This window comes from Peromyscus eremicus, chromosome X, assembly GCF_949786415.1.
Source record: "Peromyscus eremicus chromosome X, PerEre_H2_v1, whole genome shotgun sequence".
In the NCBI taxonomy this organism is placed as follows: Eukaryota; Metazoa; Chordata; class Mammalia; order Rodentia; family Cricetidae; genus Peromyscus; species Peromyscus eremicus.
In genome coordinates, this window is record NC_081439.1 from 83,146,128 (window position 1) to 83,171,422 (window position 25,295).

At 37.8% G+C, this 25,295-nt stretch overlaps 1 protein-coding gene across 2 annotated transcripts; it reads left to right on the plus strand.

Annotated features, from left to right (window-relative positions):
• Positions 1-1,562: 1,562 nt before the first annotated feature.
• Positions 1,563-23,534, plus strand: LOC131898787 (melanoma antigen preferentially expressed in tumors-like). Of its 2 annotated transcripts, XM_059249981.1 has the most exons (5): positions 1,563-1,685; positions 13,781-13,879; positions 20,286-20,585; positions 21,045-21,626; positions 22,509-23,534. In XM_059249981.1, the coding sequence occupies exons 3-5, from the start codon at positions 20,296-20,298 to the stop codon at positions 23,020-23,022; spliced, it is 1,386 nt and encodes a 461-aa protein (XP_059105964.1). In that variant the 5' UTR covers positions 1,563-1,685; positions 13,781-13,879; positions 20,286-20,295; the 3' UTR covers positions 23,023-23,534. The 2 variants fall into 2 exon arrangements, 1 of the variants encoding a protein (XP_059105964.1); XR_009376027.1 differs by lacking the exons at positions 13,781-13,879; positions 20,286-20,585; positions 21,045-21,626; positions 22,509-23,534 and adding an exon at positions 10,567-10,664.
• The last annotated feature ends 1,761 nt before the right edge of the window (positions 23,535-25,295 follow it).

Consider the following 25,295-nt stretch of genomic DNA (forward strand, 5'->3'; position numbering starts at 1 on the left):
GGCTGTCCTGGTACTCACTCTATAGACCAGGCTGGCCTCGAACTCAGCGAGATCTGCCTGCCTCTACCTCCTGAGTGCTAGGATCAGAGGCCTGAACCACCACCGCCTGGCCTGTTTCTGTTTTTAAAGTCTGGGTTTTGCTACTCTGTTCAGGCTCATCTCCATCAGCTTCTGCCTCCCAAATGCCACAAATAGCTATGTATCAGGGATAGTCCCACTACTATATACATCAGAGAACTAGGGACATTAATATACGGGAGTGTTTTCTAACAGATGTATTTTTTATGTACAGTATGGAATTGTGCATTAATGTATTTTTTTTCACCATGTGCATGCAGTGCCCACAAAAGCCAGAAGAGGGCATCAGTTCTTGATGGACACCTAAAGATTGTGATGGATTCGAGGGAACTCAAGGTACCTAATGTAGTAACCCGATTTGTGCATCCTTCCGACCTGGGGCCTTTGGACGAACAACCAGGGCTGTGGACCACTGAACCATGTCTCCAGCAAGGGCCTGATTTTTAAGTGAAAAGCTTCTGTTCTTTTGTCCACTCTCTCTGACTTTTGGTCCCTGAGCTTGAGACCTGGCTTGGGAGAATCCTCCAGTCAGGCAGTGCTGAAGTCACACTCATATAGTCCGCAGATAACTTTTAACCAAAAAAGACGCAGGCAAGTGCAAAGACACCTATGACTTGAGGCCCAGAGCCTCGTGAACGGAAGAGCGCAGAGGGAGTTGGGAGGGAAGTCAGCTGACCTCAGCTAAGCCAATCGGAGTCCAGCTGACCCAGCTAAGCCAATCGGAATCCAGCTGACCCAGCTAAGCCAATCGGAGTCCAGCTGACCCCAGCTAAGCCAATCGGAATCCAGCTGACCCCAGCTAAGCCAATCGGAGTCCAGCTGACCCCAGCTAAGCCAATCAGAGTCCAGCTGACCCAGCTAAGCCAATCAGAGTCCAGCTGACCCAGCTAAGCCAATCGGAGTCCAGCTGACCCAGCTAAGCCAATCGGAGTCCAGCTGACCTCAGCTAAGCCAATCGGAGTCCAGCTGACCCCAGCTAAGCCAATCGGAGTCCAGGTAACCCAGCTAAGCCAATCGGAGTCCAGCTGACCTCAGCTAAGCCAATCGGAGTCCAGCTGACCCAGCTAAGCCAATCGGAGTCCAGCTGACCCAGCTAAGCCAATCGGAGTCCAGCTGATCCCAGCTAAGCCAATCGGAGTCCAGCTGACCCAGCTAAGCCAATCGGAGTCCAGCTGACCCAGCTAAGCCAATCGGAGTCCAGCTGACCCAGCTAAGCCAATCGGAGTCCAGCTGATCCCAGCTAAGCCAATCGGAGTCCAGCTGACCCAGCTAAGCCAATCGGAGTCCAGCTGACACAGCTAAGCCAATCGGAGTCCAGCTGACCCAGCTAAGCCAATCGGAGTCCAGCTGACCCAGCTAAGCCAATCGGAGTCCAGCTGACACAGCTAAGCCAATCAGAGTCCAGCTGACCCAAGCTAAGCCAATCGGAGTCCAGCTGACCCAGCTAAGCCAATCGGAGTCCCCCAGTTACGGCACTAAATTTGGAAAGGAGCTGTTGGGGACCTCACACGGCTTTTGGAAGACCTCGCGCTCTCGTCTGGAGGTGAGCAGCTGCCGTGCCTGAGGTGGTGAAAAAGTTGGAAGATTCATCCCACTCTCCCACTCAGGTAAATAAATGGCAGAAGTTTCTTTTTTAAAATTGAACCTGTTATGGGATTAACCACCAATTTCACTGGATTTCTTAACACTGTGGCATTGTTCTCTCGAGACTTGGGTTCCACTACTTTTGCTGGAGGAATCTGCCTTGCACGCTCATTGCATTAGTTCCTGAGGTGTGAGTGGCTTGAATTGTGTGACCAATTGCCTCATATTCTGTATTTAAAATCCTTTGCACAACCTTTAACCTCTTATTTAATTATTTGTATTTCTGAGCTGGGTGTGGTAGCATATCAGAGGCTGAAGCAAGCAGATTTCAAGTTCTTCCTCAGCCTGGATACATGGTGGAGTCTTGTCTCAGAAAAACAAAAAGAAAAAAAAACAAACAAAAACAACAACAAGAAAAAAATCCTTAAAAAAACCCAAGCAGCCAAACATAACAAAAAAAAAAATCATTATTTGCATCGACCTGAGTACCAGGTTTATCCTTGTTTTAAACAATTACATTACTTTTTTCTCCCTTTGCATCAGTCTAGGTACGTGGTGAACCTTGTCTAAATAAAACAAAACAAACTTTTTCCTTACTTTGCATCTTAGTCGTATTAGTTTTCATATGTCAGGCTTTTAAAATGGTAGGAAAAAGAGCTGTGAAGATACTGATTTCCCTTTCAGTTTATTTAATATGTATTTTTAAATGGATTTTCATTTGAAATACAAATACATACTGAAGACGAGTGTGATTTCATCTCCAAGGCATTTAGAACTTTTTTTCAGTTACCTGCTGAGTCTTGCCAGAAACTTTATGGTTTTCCTGTCTTTACATTCTGAATGTGAGAGTTAGAAGTGTTTGCCTCCATGCCTGACTTTTATCTTTAAAACATTTAGAAAATAATTTTACAATTCTAAAATGAGTTGTCCCTGATGTCTCTATTGAGAGATTTCTTATAAAGCCATTAAATGTCAAAACTAAGAGATTAGCATTGAATGAGTTATTACAGATTTTATTTCCATTTTTTAGTGTTATCTTTTACTTTTTATTATAAATTTTCTTTATTGAGAATTTCCTACGTGTATACAATGAAATATCATATCCACCCCCATTTCCTCTTTCCAACTCCTCCCACATCCCCTCCCCAACATGTTCTCCTCCCAGCTTCATCTTTGTGTCTTTATGTGTTTGATAACCCACTGAGTCCAATTATTGCCACATATATGTTATTTCAGAAGTATTCCATTTGTATTCTAGGATCCTATTCAGGATGCCTCATTGAATGTGGTTGTTATATTTCTCCATAGTCCTATCCAGGGGTATAAGCCTGAAACGTTTGAAGAGTACTGGTCAGGAATTGTTTTTATTCAAGTTTTGTGGGTTCGTCTGTAGTCAGAGTTTTCCTGTCCTGCAGCCATTCTCAAATAATCACTCAGAGGCTTAATATTAATTAAATGCTCTGCTAAGAGCTCAGGCTTATTACTAACTAGCTGTTACATTTTAAGTTAACCCACATCCCTTATTTATGTTCTGCAACATGATGGTACCTTTATTAGCATGGCAAATTCACCTCCTGCTCCCTCTGTGTCTGGATGCCAACTCTAGACTCCATCCTTCTTCCTCACAGCATTATCAGTTTGGCTCTGTCGCCTAACCTTATCCTGTTCAGCTATTGGCCATCTTTATTAACCAATGAGAGTAATATATTTTCACAGTGTACAGAAGGATTAATCACAAGCATTTCCCCCCTTTTTGTCTGATTATAAAGGAAGGTTTTTAACTTTAACATAGTAAAATTATATTCAACAAAAACAGTTATTAAGAATTTTGCTTATCTAGTCCATTTATTTGTATTTGACAAAAGTAGATAATAATCTCTTATCTACCTTATCTTGGTGAGCTTTATACCTAATTTGCTTTCTATTATAACTAAGGAAAACTGTAAGTTTAACCATATAGTCTACTACTCCATCAGAGATCCCAGAAGAATGAAATGTTACCTAATGACAGGGACATCATTAGGCTGCCTGGACAGTCACCCATAGTTCCTCTATAATGTTGGGGCATCTAACTCTGACCTACAGGCCTAGCATATCTGACAGACTTTCCTGTGAAGCAGGGAATTTTGAAGGACTGTCCTACCTTGTCTTGGCAAAGTCTGACAGTCACTTTCTTTGGCATCCTGTTGGTCCAGTATGGACAGTAACTGTTAGCAATTGAGGCAAGGTGAGTTTCTTTGCCCAAATGGCTAGTTTTTGCCATAGGAAAGCAAAGGTTCTTTGATGCCCATCATCTTCCTTTGAAGTAAATTGGTGCTGCCAGGAGCAGACATGTCTCACTGTCATTAAAAGCCTTAGGTTATTAAACATATTAAATGCCATATTCTGTAGGTCTTTGAAGTGTTTGAAGACCATCTGTCTATCTAAGTATGTCTGTGTATGGCTTTGAAAACATACCTAACAAGACTATAAGTTTGACTATCACAGATGACTATTAATCTATATTTCTTAATTATATATTACATCTTTAAATGTGCTGCATAAACACAATATTTTAAATAAGAGTAGAAATATACATACAGTATAACAAAATTAACTTTAAATTTGTATCAGTAAACCATAATCCATACCAATGTAAAATATGTAAGATTAATATTTGCTTTTTGGATTAAAATAGATTCAATAATCTATCCTTTTATCCTATCATGTCTATACTCTCCACCCTTTTTTTAGAATGAAATCCCTGAATCTAATCTTTTTTGTTCATCTTTTTTCCTGACCATTACCAATAACAATTTGAACCAACCTCCCTTAAATAATAATAAATATCCATAACCCACCTTTTGGGAATGTGGGCCTAGTTCTCTGGACTGCTTTCTGCTGTTTGTGGGTGCCATTATCTTTATGGGACCCTGAGAAAATTTAGGATTATGATCAAGTCCTTATGGACCATTCTGTGAGGCTGTATCATCTCAGCTAGCATCCTTGAAGCTGTTCTGGATGCAGACTTCTGAGGAGACTGTAACAGAGGCATTTTGAAATGCTGAATCAGCTGGGTCATCTGTTTAGTTGGTGTTTTGTCCCCTTGCTCTGAAAATAATTTCTTAAAGGTAACATATATATATCTACATTAATACAAGTACAGAGTGTGCATTTTACATAAGTCTGCCAGATGATTTTTTTCTTTTATTTTTCAGCAAGTAAAATGTACATCACGTCTTGTAGTTTTTCTAGGTTTATTCTTTTACATTTGTGGTTAGATTTTTCAGAGGATCTTCCTCAATTAAATCTGATTTTCCTTAACCCAGAATGAGTCCATAGCCACTCATTTCCTATGGAAATATAAGCATAACCTTTCCCCCAAAGTTAACATATCTTTTGACTTAAATTTTGAAGTCAAGATATTTTTAAAATATGTAGCTTGGTTGAATCTAGCATTTTTTATGATCCAGTGTCTCTCAAGCAGCCAAAAAGTTCAAAGATAACACAATAGAATACAGGATCCAGATTCTCTGTATTTCCATCTTTATGTGGCTTATATTTTTTTATTGCTACATTTTTTTTCTGTACCGTTTTTCTTTTCTTTCCCAAAGCTATGTATATTTTTAAACACACTGCAACCTGTATAGAGGTTTGGGATTTTTTCTATTTGCATCTGTCTTTACTGCATATCCGTAACCTTTTCTGTCTGCATGATCAGACTGCATACTGGCAGAGCTTGTACTGGTAGCTTAAGCCCACAGGTCATGGCTAGCAGAAGCCTCTCTGTACTGTGGCCTGTGTGAGAGACTGCAGGAACCCGCCACCCCGCTTAGTTCCCTGCAGTTGGCTGCTCAATCTGGCAGGCAACTGTAGGGAGATGTGTCTCTGCACTTCTGCTGGCATGAGACTGTGAGACTGGGAAGCTGTATTTATCTCTAGGTCCCTTCATTTGCAACCTTTTTAAAAGCTTTCTCAGGCTTTATATGGATGTATTCCACCCTTCTTCCTCCCAGCTTTCTCAGTTTGGCTCTCTCAACTAACCCCATCCTGTTCAGTTATTGGCCAGTCAGCTTCTTTATTAACCAATGAAAGTAGTCCATATTCACAGTGTAAAGAAGGATTATTCCACAGCACATCCCTTAAAAACAGGTTATCATACAAAATGTGAATTATGACATTTTCAGGATGTATTTCATGGTCCTTTGCTCCTGTCCCTCACAGTGCCCTCTCTTGTCCCTTGAGTCTCTTAAGATAGTTCTCCTTCCTTCACTCAAACAGACCCTTTTCTACTATCATTGCAAATCTTTGTGTATATATGAATATATATTTACATATTTAAATCTAGGTTCTTCCTGTGAGAGCAAGTATGTGATATGTCTTCCTTATACTGTATGATTTTGAATAAACTGATGATTTTCAGTGCCATTTATTTATCTACAGATGGCATCATATTGTTTCACTTTATCACTTGTTTAGAACTTACTTTCATATGTACACCTAATTTCTTGGGTACATTCATCTGTTGATGGAATTCTAGGTTGATTCCATTCCAAGGTTATTGTGAAAAGTAACATAAGAAACCTGAAAGTGCAGGTATCTCTATGGTGTGTCCATTTAGATTGCTTTGGGTGATAAGTGTGAAAAGTAAGAGAGTTCTAGTTTTCATTTTTTCAGAATCTTCCATAAAGATTTTCATATTTTCACCAGTGTTTTATAAGAGTTCCTACCCTCACATCCTCACCAGCATTTGTCATTTAGCATATCAAAGTACTTTTGATTGTGTTTTTTCTTATGGATAAGGAAATTAAACATTTATATTTATTAGCCATTTGTATTTTCGTCTTTTGAGAACTGTCCAGTTCAGTAGTCATTTACCTGTGTGTTGGCTTCTCTATTTGGTATTTATGTTTTAAGTTCTTTAAAGATTCTAAATATTAATTCTCTGCAGAACATATAGTTAGAAAATATTACCATTCTGTCAAATGTCACTCTATTGTTGTTTCTACTGCTCTGCAGAAGCTTTTTAATTTCATGCAATTTAATTTGTCAGTATTTGCTATTGTTTCCTGAATGTGTTTTAAAAAGGATTTTCTGTGCCTGTATCTTAAAGTATGTTTCTCATATCTTCTTTTAGAAGTTTCAGTATGTCTCATCTTACATTAGGAACATTGATCCATTTTGAATTGATTTTTGCAAAGAGAGACAGGGATGCAGTTTAATCTTTCTATATTTAGATGTCCAGTTTTACTAAACTAGCAAAACTACCTTTAAAAAATGTTGTTAAAAAGTTTTCTTTTCGCAAGTGGATGTTTTTGGCACTTTTTCCCCTCCAAATATCAGGTGATTTGTAGATATACGGTCTTATTTCAGGGTTGTCTATTTCATTCCAGTGACTTACACATCCCTTTTTGTTGCAATAACATGCTGTTTTTGTTTCTATTGCTCTGTGATATAATTTGAAAGCAGCTAATATTTACTTGCTGGTTCCTGTATGTAGGAGGTCTTTTCCTCTTCTACTGTCTTCTTCAATTTCTTTCTTCACTGTTATTAAATCAGATTGTTCCAGTCTTTCACTTCCTCATTTAGGTCTATTCCTTGGTATTTAATTTTTGAGCTATTGTGCATGGATTTGTTTCTCTGATTTACTTGTCATTGTCATGGTTATTGGCATATGGAAAAGCCACCAATGTTTGCACTTATTTTGTTATACTGATTTTTTTTTGCTGCTTTTATCAAATCTAAGTATTTTCTATTGGAGTGTTTGAAGTCTTTTAATTATAAGATTATAACAAATGTTCTGAAGAATAATTAGACACCTTCCTTTGCTGTTTGTGTATCACTTACCATTTTCTCTTGCCCTACTACAATGGGCTAAGACTTCATTCAGTATGTTGAATAAGATTGGAGAAGGTGGTCCATGTTTTCTTGTTCCTGACTTGAGAAAAAATGCTTTCAAGTTTTCCAAGTTTAGTATGATTTTGAGTATAGATTTATTATGTAGAGATATTTTATGGTAAGATATGTTCCCTCTAGTCTTAGATTCTTCAGGGCTTTTCTGATAAAGGCCTGTTTTGCACTTGTAAGATCATCACATGTTCTCTGACTCCAAACCTATATACATGTGAAAAATTCTTTCATACCTAAAATAAACCCTACTGTTCATGATGTTAAAATATATTATTAAATTCACTTTATAAAGACTTTATTGGAATAATCTATTAATAATGTTCATCACAGAAACTTCATTTTCAAAAACTTTTGTCTGAACTACGTTACTGAACAAGGTATATTATGCACATAGGAGAAGTCTGGCATTTCCTTTATGGTTTTTTTTCTTTATGTTTTATCAAGTAGTTGGGGAGCATTTTTGAGGTCTGATAATATGTTTATTTCATCTATGTGTTTCTAGAATTTTCTTTGTTGGGAGGTGCTTTAATCTTACTTTTATATATCTATAAAGTTGTTTATGTCTTCTGTATCTAAGGAATTATCCATTTCTTCTAGATATTCTATGAATATAAGTTTTGAAATGTTCGTTAACTTTTTCAGAATTTCAGTGGTGTTTCTTTGTAATGTCCCCCTTTTAACTCTGTTTTTACTAATTTATATATTCATCCTCTTATTTGGTTCAACTAAGGTTTTTGTCACTCTTATCTTTGGGAAAAAACATTTTTTCACTGATTATTTGTATTGTTGTTCCTCTTAGTTACTGTTTTACTGCTATGAATAGATATGACCAAGACACTTAATTGGGGGCTTGTTTATAGTTTCAAAGTGTGAGTCCATGGCCATCATGATGGGGAGTGTGGCAGGCATGGTGCTGGAATGTGAGTTTACAGCTCTCACCTTATTTGAAAGTTGCAGGCAGAGAGAGGTTGGGTCTGGCATGGCTTTTTGACACATCAAAACTCCATTAATAGGCTTCCTCCAACAAGGCCACCTTCTAACAGTTCAGCTAACTGGGAGCCAGCATTAAAACTGGAGTTTATTGAGCCATTCTCCTTTTTTTGAGAAAGGGCTTATCTGTAACCCTGGCTGTACTGGAACTTGAGATACACCTGTGTCAGCCTGGGATTAAAGGTGTACTGCTCACAGAGACAGAAGCCACAAAGAACAATGGGTCTCAGATTGCAACTAGTGTCTGTTCAACCTATATAATGATTTCAGAGGGTATCTGTGTTCCCTGAGTCGAAGAGTGGTCAAGGTCGGTAAGAAAGTCAAGAAGGTCCTAGAAGGGTTGGAGCCACCAGAGGGCAGGGATCCTAGAAGCCCTCCTGGGTTTCCACACGAAAATGTTAGGACAGTAAAGGAACAAAAGGCATGAAAGAGACCCAAGTCTGCTCTCAGCAGATGAAACTGTGTTTATTAGCACAGCAGCAGGGGGCAGCGACTTCCCCATGGGAATGGAACTTGTGTGAAGGGGAAGGAGCTGGTCAGGGCTCTTATAGGAGTGGGCAGGGGGCCTGAATATAAGGAAGTTGATAGAGCTGCAGAGGATATATATGAACTCCTTCTTTTGAAACTTCTTGTTCAAGCAAAGCAGGCTGTAGGTAGAATTTTCCTATCCCACAGCCACTCTCAAACACACTGTGGCTTATATTAATTAAAAAATGCCCATTCAATAGCTCAGGCTTATTACTATCTCTCACTACTTAAATTCACCCATTTCTATTAATCTACATTCTGCCATGTGGCTTTTACCTTTATCCCATTTTGTGTGCCCGACTGGTTCTGCATCTGACTGACAAATCCTCCTAGTCTGGTTTTCCCTCCTAACCTCCTCCTGCCCAGCTATGGGCTAGGGAGCTCTTTATTAGCCAGTGAGTTCAGTACATAATCATAGTATACAAAAAGACTGTTCCGAAGGAGGCTATCTTGAGAACTGTCTCAACAAACAATTCTCCCTGAGATATGAATTTGGCTGACTGATAGCAGTTGAGCAATGACATCAAGACAGTCTCAGCAGGACATTTGGGTTTCTGCTACCAGGGCATTCTATCAGAAACTATTGCCAAGTCAAAGCTTATATTAATGTAAGTCATGGACGAGGCCAGGTTTTAGTCCAAGTAAGCAGAAGAACTTGGTACCATAAGCCAAATGGTTCTTTTTTTTTTTTTTTCAGAGAAGATACAAGTATAAGGGGGTTGTGGAATCTTGCTCCATGGATAAGGAAAGCCAATGATGTAGTCAATAACTGGAAGGAGTGACTGATATGAAGATCCATCCAATAAGTGTGGTGATATATTGTGTACCCTAATAAATTTGCCTGAAGATCAGAGATCAGAACAAGCCACTAGATTAAACATAGAAGCCAGGCAGTGGTGGCACACACCTTTAATCCCAGTACTTGAGAGTCACATGCCTTTAATCCCAGCACTAGGAAAGTTAAGACAGGAAATTATATGAGTGGGCAGAGAAAGATAATGGTTTTAGTTTTTGTCCAGTCTTGGTTTTGTTCCAGTATTTTCTCAGCATAACCCCTTTCCTCCTCTCTTTTGGAGTACTAATGTCTATTTTGTGCCACTAACTGCTAGAAGTATGTAATTTGACTTTATCTTTTGATTTTACAGAGTTCATAGTTAAGAGATTACCTTGAGTCTCAGAAGAAACTTTGTGCTCTGGACTTGTAAACAGTCTTGAGACTGAAAGACTGTGGGGACATTTGAAGTTGGACTGAGTGCGTTTTGCATTATGATATGGCTACAGGCCTATGGGGGCCAGGGTGTAGACTGTAGTAGTTTGAATGAGAATGGCCTTCATAGGCTCAAGTGTTTGAATGTTTCATTCCTAGTTGGTGAACGATTTAGGAAGGATTAGGAGTTGTGGCCTTGTTGGAGAAAGTGTGTCACTGGGATGTGGGTTTTGTGGTTCCAAAGCCATTTCCAGGCCCATTCTCACTGTCTCTCTTCCTCCTGCCTGCAGATCAGGAAGTAAGCTCTCAGATACTGCTCCAGCACTATGCCTGCCTGCCTGTCACCATACTCCTCACCTTGATGGTCATGGACTAAGCCTCTGAAACTCTAAGCAAACCTCTAATTAAATGTTTTCTCTTCTGTTTTTCCTTGGTCACGGTTTCTCTTCACAGCAGTAGGAAAATAACTTAAGACAGTGGGCTTAAAGCTACGTATGACTGTTGACTGCTTTTCTCTATTGGCAGCTTGCATAGCACCATTGAATACCGTAAGAACTAGACCTTAGGGATGAGACTTGGAGGCTGTATCCAGCTCAGTTCCTCCAAGTCCTGTGCCTGAAGTGTGTGGTGTCTTCCCCAGTAGGGTCATACCTTCAGATCCTGGTAGGCAACTGAGAGCAATGGCAGTGGCCTATATTCCTTCGGAGAGTGTCTTAGACTCCCCTAAACTGATTTTTGGAATTTTTAACACCCTCCCAGATTGCTTCATTAGCTACTGATCATTAGGATGTAATGTTTAATTTTATTTGGATTGTTTTATTTCAGTTATTTACCATTGATAGTGATTTATAATTTTCTGATAAGATAGAAAGTATTGTTTTTGTTTTTAAATACTTTTTACTTGCTTGGTGACCTAAATTGATATCTATATCACAGAATATTCCTTAGGCTGCTGAGAAGATCTGTATCCTATAGCTATTGAATGTAATATTCTATAGATACTTGCCCTAGTTTGCTTTCTTGTTGCTGTGATAAACACCATTACCATATGCAACTTGGGGAGGTAAGGTTTTATTTCACATTCCAGCTTGTAAGTCCATCATCCAGGGAAGTCAGGGCAAGAACTCAAGGCAGGAACATGGAGGCAAAAACCATGAAGAAATGGTGCTTACTGGCTTGCTTCCCCTTGTTTGCTCAACTGACTTTTTATACAACCCAGGACTACCTGCCCAGGAGTTGCATCTCCATCAGAGAGTGGGGCCCTCCCACATTAATTAAAAATATGCCCCACAAAATTGCTTGTATGATGTAGGCAATTTCTGATTGAAGTTCCTTCTTCCCATATGAATCTAGCTTCTGTTAATTTAACAAAAATTAACCAACACAATGTTTTAAGTCTATTTGATCTATAGTGTATTATGTCTGTGTTAACTGTCAGTTTTTATGTTTGGACTAATTGTCTACTGACAAGGGTTGAGTATTGTCATTACTGAGTAGCTACAGTATTGGTTTATGATATTGGCTATACCAATATTCATTGCTCACATATTTATAGTAATGATAGCATATTGATGGGTTATTCCAAATATTTATTGGTTGTCTATGTATTCTGAATAATTTTTTTGCTTGAAATCTACTTTATCAGATCTATGCATATAAATAGACCTGGTTTTTTGCCTGTTTCCAAGAGCTTGGTATATTGACTTCAGCCCTTTTGTTTTCAGAGTTTACTTATATTTGCTGGATACATTCATGCCCCTCATGTACCAAACATCAAGGCTTAACTGCAGTGCAGTCAATTAGTTTATATCTTTAGATTCAATAGTTAGAACCATTATAATTAAGATTAATATTAAGAGAATTTTTTCATACAAGGAATTTTTGGTTGTTTTCATGGTTTCTTCAAATATTAATTGGCCTTGTTACTCTCCCTGAATTGTACTAGGCACATGATTGTTTACTGAATTGTAGGTTTTTTCTATAATCTTCTTCATCTTTTACTATCATGAAATCAATTATTTTCTGTGTTCTCACAGTTAACACTCTATTTATTCCTCCTCTCTATGTAGGATTCCTTTAAATATATTTCTGATATGCTGACTTGGTAGCAACTGATTGCTGTAGTTTGTGGAAAATCTTTATTCACTGACTTTAGGGGTAAGTGCTGGATATAATAATCTCACTTGACATTTATTTACTGCAATGCTTAAAACATATCATTTGCTATTTTTGGGTCTTTTCAGGGCTCTGCCAAGAAGTTTGATGTTATTCTGATTGGTTGTCACTTGTAAGTGACATCGATGTTTCTTTGCAGCTTTTAATGTTATGTCTTCATTCTTTAGTCTTAGCACACTATCCATGTTCTATAGCAGTACATTTTACTTCTGATACATCTTAGAGATGTTATATCTGTTTAGAGTCTAAATGCCTCTTGTGCTTAAAATTTATTTATTTTTCTGAAGAATCAGGAAATAGTCTGCTTTAATTTCTATGACTGTTTTCTGTGTCTTAAGTTTTATCTCCCCTCATTTTTCTGCCCGTAGATGTATTTTATCTTGTGGACATACTCCAGAAATTTGTGCTTAAGATTGATCATTTTTTTTCTTTACTCATGTATGAATATGATATTTCCTTCAACTTTTCTTGAGACCTTATTTTTAAATTTTGATTAATATAGCTTATTAGTGAGACTTCCTACAGAATTTTATTGATGGAATTGAGTTTTTAATTTTCAGAATTTCTATTTGTTTTCTTTCAAACTCCTTATGACTTTCTCATCTATGTTGCTGACCTATATATACATATTCTGAGATGATTTCATCACTTTATTCATATGTGTGAAAGTCCTTGAACTCTTTTTCAAGTATAGTTTCAAACTATTTGTCCAGCATTTTAAACACTTCTTCAATTTTTTGGATATGGCATTTGAGGAGATAGTTTCATCTGATTTGCTTTTTCATATTTCTTACATTTTTGTGTTGTGATCTCTATATCACATTGGATGAGTATGTCTTCAAGTTTACCTTTCTCATAGGGCTTAGTCTCAAGTTCCAAAAAGAAAGAAGCAAAGAAACCACTGTAATAGCTAAACTACATATAGAAGTACACTCAGAAAGTATTAAAGTTATCTACCGTGCACCAACAACTATGAATCAGATACTCACAGAAATAATATAGAGTAATATATTAAATTAAAATTCAGTTTGGGTAAAAGTGGGACTAATTGTACTCAATGGCTATGAGACAGAGCACATATAGTTGGGGGAAATTTAAAGGTTGAAATGGATCTAGGAGGACATAATGCAGGACTGGGATTGAATACTAATAGAATACATTGCATGCATGTGTGAAAATTTCAAATAATTAATTAAAATGTTCTATTGTAAAAGTAGAAATAATAATAAATGAATAAAGTAAATGAAGAGGACAGACAGGAGAAGGAAATAGAGCACTGAGATTTGTGCTGGAATTTGGGTCTTAGTGCATTCATTTCTCACCCAACAGTAGACCATCTGTGAGAGGGAGGAGGGTGCTGCACTCTAAGTCCTTCGTGGACCTGCAACTCAGGATTCTCCATTTCACCAGCATTGAACCACACAGAAGGTAAGTGACTACAGATGTAGAACTGCTCCCCAACCTCAATCACGGGATCACCAATGTCCTCAGACATCACCAGGTGGTGGTGATTGCTCATGAACACACAAGTGATAGGACCTCAGAGCATCGGGCCCTTCATTACCAGAGGATCTACTGCCTACCTTATATAGTGTGTCCTTGTCTGTCATTCACCCAGCCCATCACTGCCTTTGACAGGTGTCTCCCACAAAGCTGGTCTGGCAGACTCTCTCTAGTGCTTCTCATTTTGCAGTTGCTCCTTGTTTTCTTATTTCCAAGAGTATTTTTGTCTCAAAGAGTTAGCCTGTCTCCAGAGTGGACCTGGCTGGATAGCCCTCAGACAACGAAGAGGAAAAAAGTATTTTTTCCTTTTGTGTTGACTAGTGCCAAAGGCAGTCACGGTCCCCAAATTTTTCAGAATGAATTAATGTTAGTGAGAATCTTGGGCTGATCTTTGTTGTAGGGATATCCATCTTTTTTTGTCAGAGACACATTATATTTGGATAGCCACATTTTAAGTGGCTTTTCCTCATTCCTCATACCTCCACCATGAAACTGGTGCTGGAGATTTTGGAGCTTGCTACTCTTGGATGGATAGCCTTCCTGTCTCTCATGTAGTCCAAGGTGCATTTTTAACTGACTGTATAGTTGAGAATACCTTGAACTACTACTAGTCCATCTGCTTCCACCTCCTGAGTCCTGGGATTGCAGGTATATGTGACTACACCTAGTTCTCTGACTCTTTCTGCTTACCACAAAGTATGTACACAGCTTCTAAGGTTATTTTACCAAAGAATTTCATGTTTTCTTATGACTGTATTGGAATTATACATTTCTGACAAAATACCTGTTCTAATGGCACCTATATTCCGCGTTGCTCATTTTAGTACAGGAGGTATGTTCACCATAGTGTTTCAGCAATGGCTTAATTTATGATACCTGGCACCAGACATGAAATCTTGACAACATGCAGGGATGCTTGATTTTGGGTTTTTGTTTTCTTTTACTCTTTTACTCTTTAGGTGCCCACTTTCCAGCTCCCCCAAAAATAAATGGAGACTTATTCTTACTTATGAATGCCCAGCTTTAGCTTGGCTTATTTCTAGCCAGCTTTACTTAACTTATCCCATCTACCTTTCACATCTGGGCTTTTATCTTTCTCAATTCCATATACCTGTCTTTACTTCTGACTCTGCTGCTTGCTGTGTACCTGGGTGGCTGGTCTCTGCTGTCCTCTTTCCTCCTTTTCTCACTCCTGCCTCTCCTCTCCTCCTATGTATTCTATCTGCATGCCAGGTCAGCCTATCCTTTCTCCTGCCTTGCTATTGGCTGTTCAGATTTTTATTAGACCAATAAGGTGTTTTAGGAAGGCAAAGTAACACAGCTTTACAGAATTAAACAAATGCAACATAAAAGAAAGCAGCACATCCTTGAATCATTATCAAATATTCCACAGCATAAACGCATATAACACATCTTAAAAGAATATTCCACAACAGATGCTGCTGTAGAAGTCCAACTGTATTTCTATTTTGGGTATGTGAAATATTACTATTATTCAGATAATCCAATACAAATCTGTGTATTTGGAAAAGTACCACTCCTTGCTACTTTGTTCTCATTTCCCATTTCTTTCTCATCCTTCACTGAAGGAATAACATATCATTCACTTTTTGCTCTACTATCACTTATATTTATTTTGCACAAAAGAAAGGTAACATGTTTTCTCAGATTGCCTCCTTACATGAGAGCATAGGGTGCACATTTCTGTTTTTCATTTAAGAGCATCTCTTTCTTTACTGAAAATAGATTTTTTTCATGTAATATATTCTGATTATAGTTTCACTTCCCCCAGCTCCTTCCACCTCCCCTTTCACCCAAATCTGTACATTTTCTTTCTCTCTCTCATTAGAAAATAAATAAGATTAACAAAATAATGTAAACTAAGATACAATAAAATCAAACCAGACTAGGACAATACAAACAGACAAACACCGAAAAGAAAAAGCACAAGAGACACACATTCACGCACAGTGAAAACTTATAAAAACACAATCTGAAATGTAGTCAGAATTTCCGTGGACCACCAGCCCCCAAATAATGACATGGAGAGTTCCTATTAATTATTAGAGCTTGGCCTTAGCTTAGGCTTGTTCCCAACTAGCTCTCAAAACTTAAATTAACCTGATTATATTAATCTGCATTCTGCCACTTGAACCTCCACACTGTTTGTCTGACTTCTGTGTCTCACTGGCAAATTCTGACTCTCTTCTTCCGAGAGTTCTGGTCTCTGCTGGGAAGTCCTACCTATCCTCTCCTGCCTAGCAATTGGCCATTCAGTTCTTTATTAAACCAAACAGAAGGTGCCTTGGAAAAGACACATCTTCACAGTGTACAAAAAGATTATCCAACAACATTGAAACCATAATACATAAGCAAACTACCTGTAAGGTTTAAAACAATACCTAGACGATGCATTATTTGACTGAAAAACAAAACAAAACTCCAAAAATACCATTGAGTTCATTTTTTGTTAACCATCTACTGTTAGGCATAGAATCTGATCTTAAATCTGGTTTGTATATCCAGTGAGACTCTTGGAGAAAACTATTATTTCCTTTTTGAGAAATTTAGAAATAGCTTCTGAGTTAGGGATGGGGGCTTGTGTCCACTTCTGCAGACCCTGCACATATTGCCACAGTCTCTGTGAGTTCATAAGGGCATAATTCCTGTTGTATCTAGAAGGCTTTGTTTCCTTGGAGTCTTCCATCCCCAGTGGCTCATAATCTTTCTGCCTCCTCTTTTGGAGAGTTCCCTATCCCCTGAGGGAAGGAAGTTGAAGGAGATAACCCATTTCGGACTGAGTGTTCCAAGCTAATAGCATTACTTGAATAGCCTCCCTAACATTTCTTAAGAGATTTTCATTGTTCTTTTTCACACTTGCATCAAACACATTTGTATGGCTATTCCATACCATTTTTTTTTTTTTTTTTTTTTTTTTTTTTGGTTTTTTCGAGACAGGGTTTCTCTGTGTAGCTTTGCGCCTTTCCTGGGACTCACTTGGTAGTCCAGGCTGGCCTCGAACTCACAGAGATCCGCCTGGCTCTGCCTCCCGAGTGCTGGGATTAAAGGCGTGCGCCACCACCGCCCGGCCTCATACCATTTTTAATCTACCTCTGTGTGAGGTTTTCAATTGTTTATATCTTGAAATTATACATAATGCTTCACTGAATATCCTTGGGTATGTATGTGTGTGTGTATATATATATATGTACATATACACACACATCTGTATTTATAGAAGATCTTTGTAAGATATTTAAAGTTTTATTCCTCATGATTTCACTACTAATAGAATACAAATCACTTTATAATTTTGCCTGTATGTTACCAGAGACTAAGCTATAACTCAGTGTTATTTTAATATACTACATCTAATTGTCATTAAATTTGGACTTTCATTGTTTGGTCTCTTCTTGACAGTTTTGTGTGAACTGTTAGTTCATATCTTTTCTTCATTTTCATTTATTTTTGGTCCTCTGTTCCTCAGTTTGTGAGTTCTTTATATAGGAAGCAGAGTTTCCACTTGTCTGGGATGTTTTACTACTACGTCATTTTAGTCTGTAAGTTCTCTTTTGAAATGCTTGCATTTGATATTTTTAAATTCTTTGATTTTCATTTGGTCAGATCACTTATTGCTTCCTTTCTTTACCTCTAGAATTTGAGTGACATTTAGAAATCCCTTCCTTATAGTAAGAGTAAAGAAACCCTGTTGTGTGTTCTTCAAGAAGTTGTGTGATTCCACTTTTTGCTTAATTCTTTAACTCAATTTTTAGTTACTTTATACGTGGCATGTTTCATGGATCTACTTTAAGGTATTTTTTTAATTAAGTCTCACTCTGTACATTGCGTGTCTGTCTTTCCTTTAGTGGCTTCTCCATGTCACCTTTGGGGTTTTTATATATTTTAATTATGTTTCATGTGTATGGGTTTTTTGCCTGTCTATATATCTGTGTAGCACGTTTGTACAGTTCCCTTCGTAGCCAAAAGAGGGCATCAGATCCCCTAGAAGTGGAGTTATGGATGCTTTCCAGGACTGGGAATTGAATCCATGTCCTCTGGGAGATCAGTCAGTGCTCTTAACTGCCACCCCATCTTTTCAGCCCTTCATTAAACACTGATGTCCATCCATGTTGGCTTCTATTTCTAAGCTTTCAGCTATTTGTCTGTTCTTATAGCAGTGATAAGACACTGTAATTACAGAAATTCTCTAGAAAGTTTTCGTTTTCTTGGTATGGTGTCAGGAATCTCTTCTCAAGTGTCTTCCTTCTCTCTTCTTAGCTATTCTTGTGTACTCTTTCACATATGAACTTTACCATCAGACTGTCAAACTCAGTAAAATGTAGATATTTTTGAAATTGAATTAAATATATACATAGGGAAAACTTAGGAATAACTTTTTTAATGTTGAGTTTGTCAGGGAATAGTCAAATTTAAACAGCATTGCTCCACAACCCTTATAATGGAGTCTGGAGTCCTTATTCAATCATATCAGGCACATCCACAAATAAATTTTGAACCAAAATACTGGAATATTCACAGATATTCCTAGGAACAGAGCATGGTGACCTTGTAATAGAGCACAAATAGCAACTTCTTGAATACATTTCACTAACATTTGAAACAATGTGTGAAATCAGCTGCTTTGTTTCATGAGACTGCCCAGTCCCTTTCTTTCAAGACTGTTTGAGTTTTTCTTCACACAAAAGAAAGTTCTTGACAGATAGGATGTACTTAAACTCTCTTACACCTTGAGCTACAACAGAAGACCATTATTTGAAGAACCTGGGACAAGTTTTTAGGACTGAATGAAGGATGTGTTCCTGAGATTGAAATCCTGGAAGCCTCAAGAATATGTACCACTTCTTTGTTCTTAAGTGTGATAATTTTATATTAGTCATCAAGTCATTTATCCAAGGACAATGCCATAATGTGTGTGAGATGCTGTAGCAAAGAACCGTATTAGGTAGGTGATGAGCAACATTAATTTTGTTTTCTTATGGTTTTAACGTTTCTGCTTGCAATTTTTCTTTATTTGGCTTATTCATATTGTTTTTCAAGCTATCTAATTTAATCATGCTATTTTCTGTTTATCAGTGTTGTGAAGGTCTTTTAGAGGGTTTGTTGTTGTTCCTGAAGTAGAAGAAAAACTTAGGAGCTTTCTGACTCTTTTATGTGTTACAAGATTCTTAACCCCCCTCATTTTGTTTCTTTTCCCACCATTAACAAATTTTCTTGAATGTTTCTCCTAACCACATCAATGTATTCTTCCCACAGTCTGTGTCTTTTAAGATTGCAGTTTTAAACTAACCTCCATATCACTTATTTGATACACCTTTGATATTCATTATTTATAACACATACTCATAATACATCTTGATGAGACCAACCTCCAGCTTACAAGAATTGTATCCAATAGTGCTTTGCCCCCCAACCCTGGCACTGATCCCACAACCCAGAAGTCAGTACTCCATTATCAGATTGACTGTCTCTTACTTTCCACATGTGAGACAACATACAGCTTTGAAGGGAACAGTTTTGACGTCTTAGCCCTAAACTTTACCACATTCTTTTGATTTTATTTTTTCTTTTTCATCTTTAGGCTTACTTCATGACTAGATTTTCCGAATATGCTTAAAATCAACTTTAAGTTTTCTTAACCATCTTCCTTCATGTCCGTCTTGTGCAGTTTTGGTGTCTTTGTCTGCCACAAATACAGTGAGAGGAGTGAGACAAATCAAGGGCTGGAATGTCATTCTTTTTCTCTTTAATCACAATTAATTTGGTGTTTTAATATTTTCTATTGTACCACATTTTTGTAGATTTAGCTTTTTCTTCATCATAGCTTATATACTATTGAGGGAAAAATACTTAAGTCAGGTAGCCAAATGACCAAAATTGTTTTCTGCTTACTTATTACCCATTTCTTTTTTGGAGACATGGTTTATTTGTGTAGTTTTGGAGCCTATCCTGGAATTTCCTCTGTAGAACAGGCTGGCTATGAACTCAGACATCCACCTTCCCCTGTCTCCCAAGTGCTGGGATTAAAGGCATATTCCATCACCACCCAGCCTACTACCAATTTCTAATGGTGTTTTATCACATACATACTTTATATACAAGGGAGGGGGAATAGTAATACACACGCACGCACGCACGCACGCACACACCTTTATACACTCACAAGTCAATTTCTAATCTGTGTCTATAGTAGATGTATCTAGTGTTGGCTATCTGGTTCATTTATTCTTTAAATTTCTGCAGCCAGCGCTAGCAAAGTAAAGAAGAGGCTATGTATTCCCAGAACTTCTAAATATTTTGCCTTGTGATTCAGGTTCACAAAGATGGATGCAAAGAACCCAAAGACACTGTTGGATCTCGCTATACAGAGTCTGCTGAGAAATGAGTCTGCGGCAATCCAAGCTCTGGAGGATATGCCAAGAGTCTTTTTTGTTCCACTGCTCATTGCTGCCTTCGAGGGTGGGCATAAGAATACATTGCGTGAGATGGTGAAAGTGTGGCCCTATTACTGTCTCCATATTGGGTCATTAACTGTACAGGATCCTCAACATGAACTCCAGAAAGCCATGATTGAGAATCTTCCAGTGCGTCCTTCAATGAACTCTGCTTCTAGGTAAGACTGTATAATAGAAACATGGAAAGACAGAGGCGGTTACACCACAGCCTGCTACTCTCCCAGAAGGAGTAACAAGTAAATGCTGAAGATTTATGGGTGAGGCTGTTGTCTGCAAACTTGGTAACACATTAAAGATGGATTGTATTCAATGTTAATTATGAAATCTGTTACTGATTGTATTCAATGTTCATTTTGAAATCAGTTACAGAGGGTTCTATTGATTGGTTTACATAACAGGTGTTACATAAGACAAAGACAGGAGCTTTAAGACTGGGGGGGATTTAAGGTGTATAAAGGATTGGGGGGAGGCTGAATTTACATGGGAAAGATTTTTGATAGTACAAGGAGTGTCAGCCATGCATAAAAGAATTAGTTCCTAGATGTCATCATTGATTCTACTCAGTTTCATTATCGTTGGCTATTTCTCAACTATTCTATCTCCTCTTACCCCTACAGGAGACCTAAACTGAGGATCCTAGATTTAAGGCAAGACAACAACTGTAGGACAATATGCCATGAAGTCAGCATCAAGGAACCTCTCTGTTTTCATTCTTGTGCTTATTCTGACAGCTCTATCCTGAAAATAGAAGGGCAGCATGGTTTTGTAAATCCAGAGTCCATGGTTCAGTTCCCCAGGCCTGTAGAGTTACTAGTGGATCTTTCCCTAGATGGCTCCTTAGTGGAAAAGGAATTTTTGGTTTTTCTTACAAGTAAAATTAGGGAGAGTTCAGGGTCTTTGCACATATGCTGTCTAGACTTGCAAGTTAATAAACTGTGTGACAGCAAATACACCCTGAATTTTCTTGATCTCAACTGTGTTGGTCAGTTGTCAATTGATAAGGGTTCGCTGAGCGATATCACCAATGTCCTGTCTCAGATGGACCACCTAGAGAGCCTCAGTCTGTCTAAAGTCACTTTTAGATCTCTGGGTGGGAAACTCTTTAAAAATTTCCTAGGTCACTTACAACATATGAACAACGTTAAGGAAGTCAGCTTGTCTTCATTCTGTCTCACGGGTCATCTGGACAGAGTGCTCAGGTAAGAGTTTGGGCCAGGGCCCTGGGTTTCCTGGAGAGCTTGTTGAGACAGGAAAGAAAACATTCTTGGGTATTCCTAATCTCCTGAACAGCTTTTATGCTTTCCTTTTTGTTGCTTCTGGGAATTTGAAACTGGAGAAAGAATTATAAAAATTAAGCAGCCAGCAATGTACAGACAAGTGCAGAAATAAAAGGTGAAAAACACTAGCCTTCTACATATGAAGAGGAACAGGGATTGAGATGGGGGAAGACTTTTTACTGTAGTATTGGTGCACCTTATCATAGATGCCCATAGTTCACAATGTCAGATCACTTTATTGATATGTAATCTCCAAGGCATAGGCCATGAAAGTAGAGGTTGGTATTTAGGGACTGACCAAAGGGAATTTTCAGTTGCCTGCTCTTTCTGATCCCTCCCCACTAAAAAGGTGAACTGAAATATAGAATGGATAAAGTTGTACGTATCAAGTGCTTCTAGTTTTTTCTCTTAATATTTCTTAAAATCATCTATTATAATACAATGTACACATTCTTAAGATTAAAAGAAATTGTATCTCAGTGTTGAACACAAAACTTTCAGCCAGATGTGGTAGCACGGGATTTTTATCTCAGCACTCAGGAGGCAAAGACAGGCAGATTCTTTGAGTTCAAGGCCTGTATATTCTCTACAGTGAGTTCCAGGACAGCCAGGACTACAGAGAAAGATCCTGTCTAAAACAAATTATCAGAGTCACAAAACTATTAAGTGAACTAAAGCACACATTAACACATTAATACCCAATTATAATGCCTGTGAATAATAGTTTATTCTAGATATAAAGGTGTAGTTTTCCTTATTCAGTCTTCATTCTTCACAAGTTTTTTTGTTGTTTTCTCCCTACAGAGTCCTGCCACCTGGACTGAATTTCTTGTATCTGACATTCTGTGATCTTTCGTACAGAGACTTCAGATTTCTGGCCCAGTGCCCTCAGGTCTCCCGCTTAAAGCTGTTGAATCTTAGCAACAACCCAATGTATTGGGATGATTTTGAGCCTTTTCAAACTCCTCTGGTAAATCTCTCTGGTACTCTTCGGCATCTAGAGGTAAATCATTGCCTTATAAATGATACTGCAATCTCTGTTCTTATCCCTGCTCTGATTCGTTGTACTCATCTCCGTGTTCTCTGCTTTGCTTCTAACCCCATCACACTGCCTATGCTTGTGACTATCATGAATAATTTAACACCCTTGAAGAATCTAAAATATGTGATTTATCCCATCCCTGTACATTGCTATGAAATATGGCCTTTTCAGGGCACTATAGACCGAAGGAAGCTTGCTATTGTACAACTACAGTTGAAGGTGATGCTAGAGCTTGCAGAGAGAGCTGACATGAACTGGATCACTTACTTAGAATAAATATCACAGTCCAACACAGTTTCAACCCGATATGTACTATTTAAGTACTAAATGTTATTTCCTGGACCCACACACACAACATATAAGATTCTTTATATTGTAGAAAATTACACTTAGGGAATATAGGTATATAACTGATTCCAACACAGAATATTTTAGAAAAAATGAAGGACTTCGAGAGTTCCTGTGTATCACTGGTCTACTATTGATATATTTCATTTTACTGACCAGAGTGATGTGTATTGCATATAATACAGGATGATCAAGTCCTAGTTTGCTCTATCTCTGCCCATACTGTTTGGTTCGCTTGTTGGTACATCACACAAATCAGAACAGTCACAGACTTTCCTGCCTATAATTTTGGAAGGGGCCGTGGTTTTTGAAGACAATGTTTTCATCCCCTAAGTTACTTCAGGCTGGTTTTGGTTGCTTTTGGAAATCCATGAGGATTTAATAGTGGGGCCAGGAAAGAAAGACAGCAGAGGCTTTGAGGTTTCAATATAACCTTCAAGAACATAATTATAATATTTCCTTGATGTAGGCCTGCCCTAAAGTTTCCACTACTTCCCATAAAGTCCTCAGCTGGCTATCCAGCCTTCGTCACATGAATTTTTAGGTGGGATTTAGGGTCCTTACCATAATATTCCCCCTACTTCCTTAAGTTCTCTTACTCTACTCCCAATTTTGTTAATCCTGCAATTTCCTTAGCTGTATAAATCATTCCCTATATATATTGTTTCTCTTTCCACTAGCTGTGCCCCATTTGGTATGATACATACTAGCCATGTGTGAGTACTGAGTTCAACTTATTTTATACTCTAGAACATAACATAATTATAAATTCAATTTGCATATCCTAGACTTTCTTAGAAATGATGTGTGTAAAGTCTATAGTTAATAATTTACACAGGGCTAAGGAAATGCCTCAGTCGTCCAGTTGCTTACCACACAAACACGCCTGTGCTCAGTCTGAGCCTAGCATTTGTGTAAAAAGCTGAGCATCCAAGTGCACACTTGTCACTCCAGTGTGAAAAGGTGGAGGAAGGAAGAGCCTTGGGGCCATGTGGCCAGACATTCTAGCAAATTAGGGATTGAGGTTCAGTGAGAGATCCTGCCTCAGAAAATATGTGTAGAAGAAAAAAAAAACAGATACTTTTGGCATGCATGTGAGCATGTGCGTGAGCACACTCACAGAGACAAGGAAGTGTTCACACCTCCTCCCACACATGAACATGGACACATAAAAATATCTTATTCATATTGTTAATTTCTTGAAACAGCATACAGCATCGCAAAGACATGGTAAAGATATAAAATTAGGATTTGTTTCTTCCACCTGTTGAAATGACAAAACGACTACATTTAACTGACTAACAAAAACAATAGACTGTAAGTAATCATTTACACATAATGTTTTCTTACTGAAATAAATTAGTAAAAGCAATGGCTTAGAAATTTATAATTTCTTTTTTAAGTGAGGTCATATGCAATTTCAGTCAGACCACAGATAAAGTAATTGAATTTTGTTTTTACTAGTGATACTGGTAAATATATCAAACTATATTTTGCAGGTATTATCATAATAAGAAAACTGGCAAGATAATTAACATTTGTTTTTTTATTAATTTTTTTGGTGGTAACCTTGTATTTCCAAGTTTGTAAGAAAAAGCATGTTAAAATATACTGAAATTAATATGTCATATTTCTTTTGTGATACATTTCAAATTTGTTCATATTTTCCATAATGCTTGTATCATATAATGCACAAAAGACCTACTAATATGCCAGTGTAATGAGCAATTTACTTACATTGTTTCCAAGTTAAAAATTGTGGAGTTTTTGGCACTTTTTATTAAATAAAATATTAAAATTAGGTTTACCTGTTTCTTTGACCTTTCCTTTTTGTTTTTTTCCATATGGCTCTTACTATATATTCTCTGAATTAGCTGGGATCTCGTGTTCTCAGAAGTACAGTCTGACCAGTGTGTTAACAGTGGCAGAATACTGGGGAAGAAGCAACTGGATCAATATTGGCATATTTTCTCTCTTTCCTCCATCCTTCCTTGGGTGTCATGTTTCTGTCAGAGACACTGCATCTTGAGGTGAAAAGTAGATCCTACAAGGAAGAGAGAATTTGGAAATCATTATTGTCATATTGACAATGTGAAGGATATTCTTGGAAATTCCTAGTGTAAGAAAGTGCTCTCAATACTTTACTTTCAATAGATTTGAAAAATAACCTAAGGGAGTATACTGTGTTGCTTCTACATGGC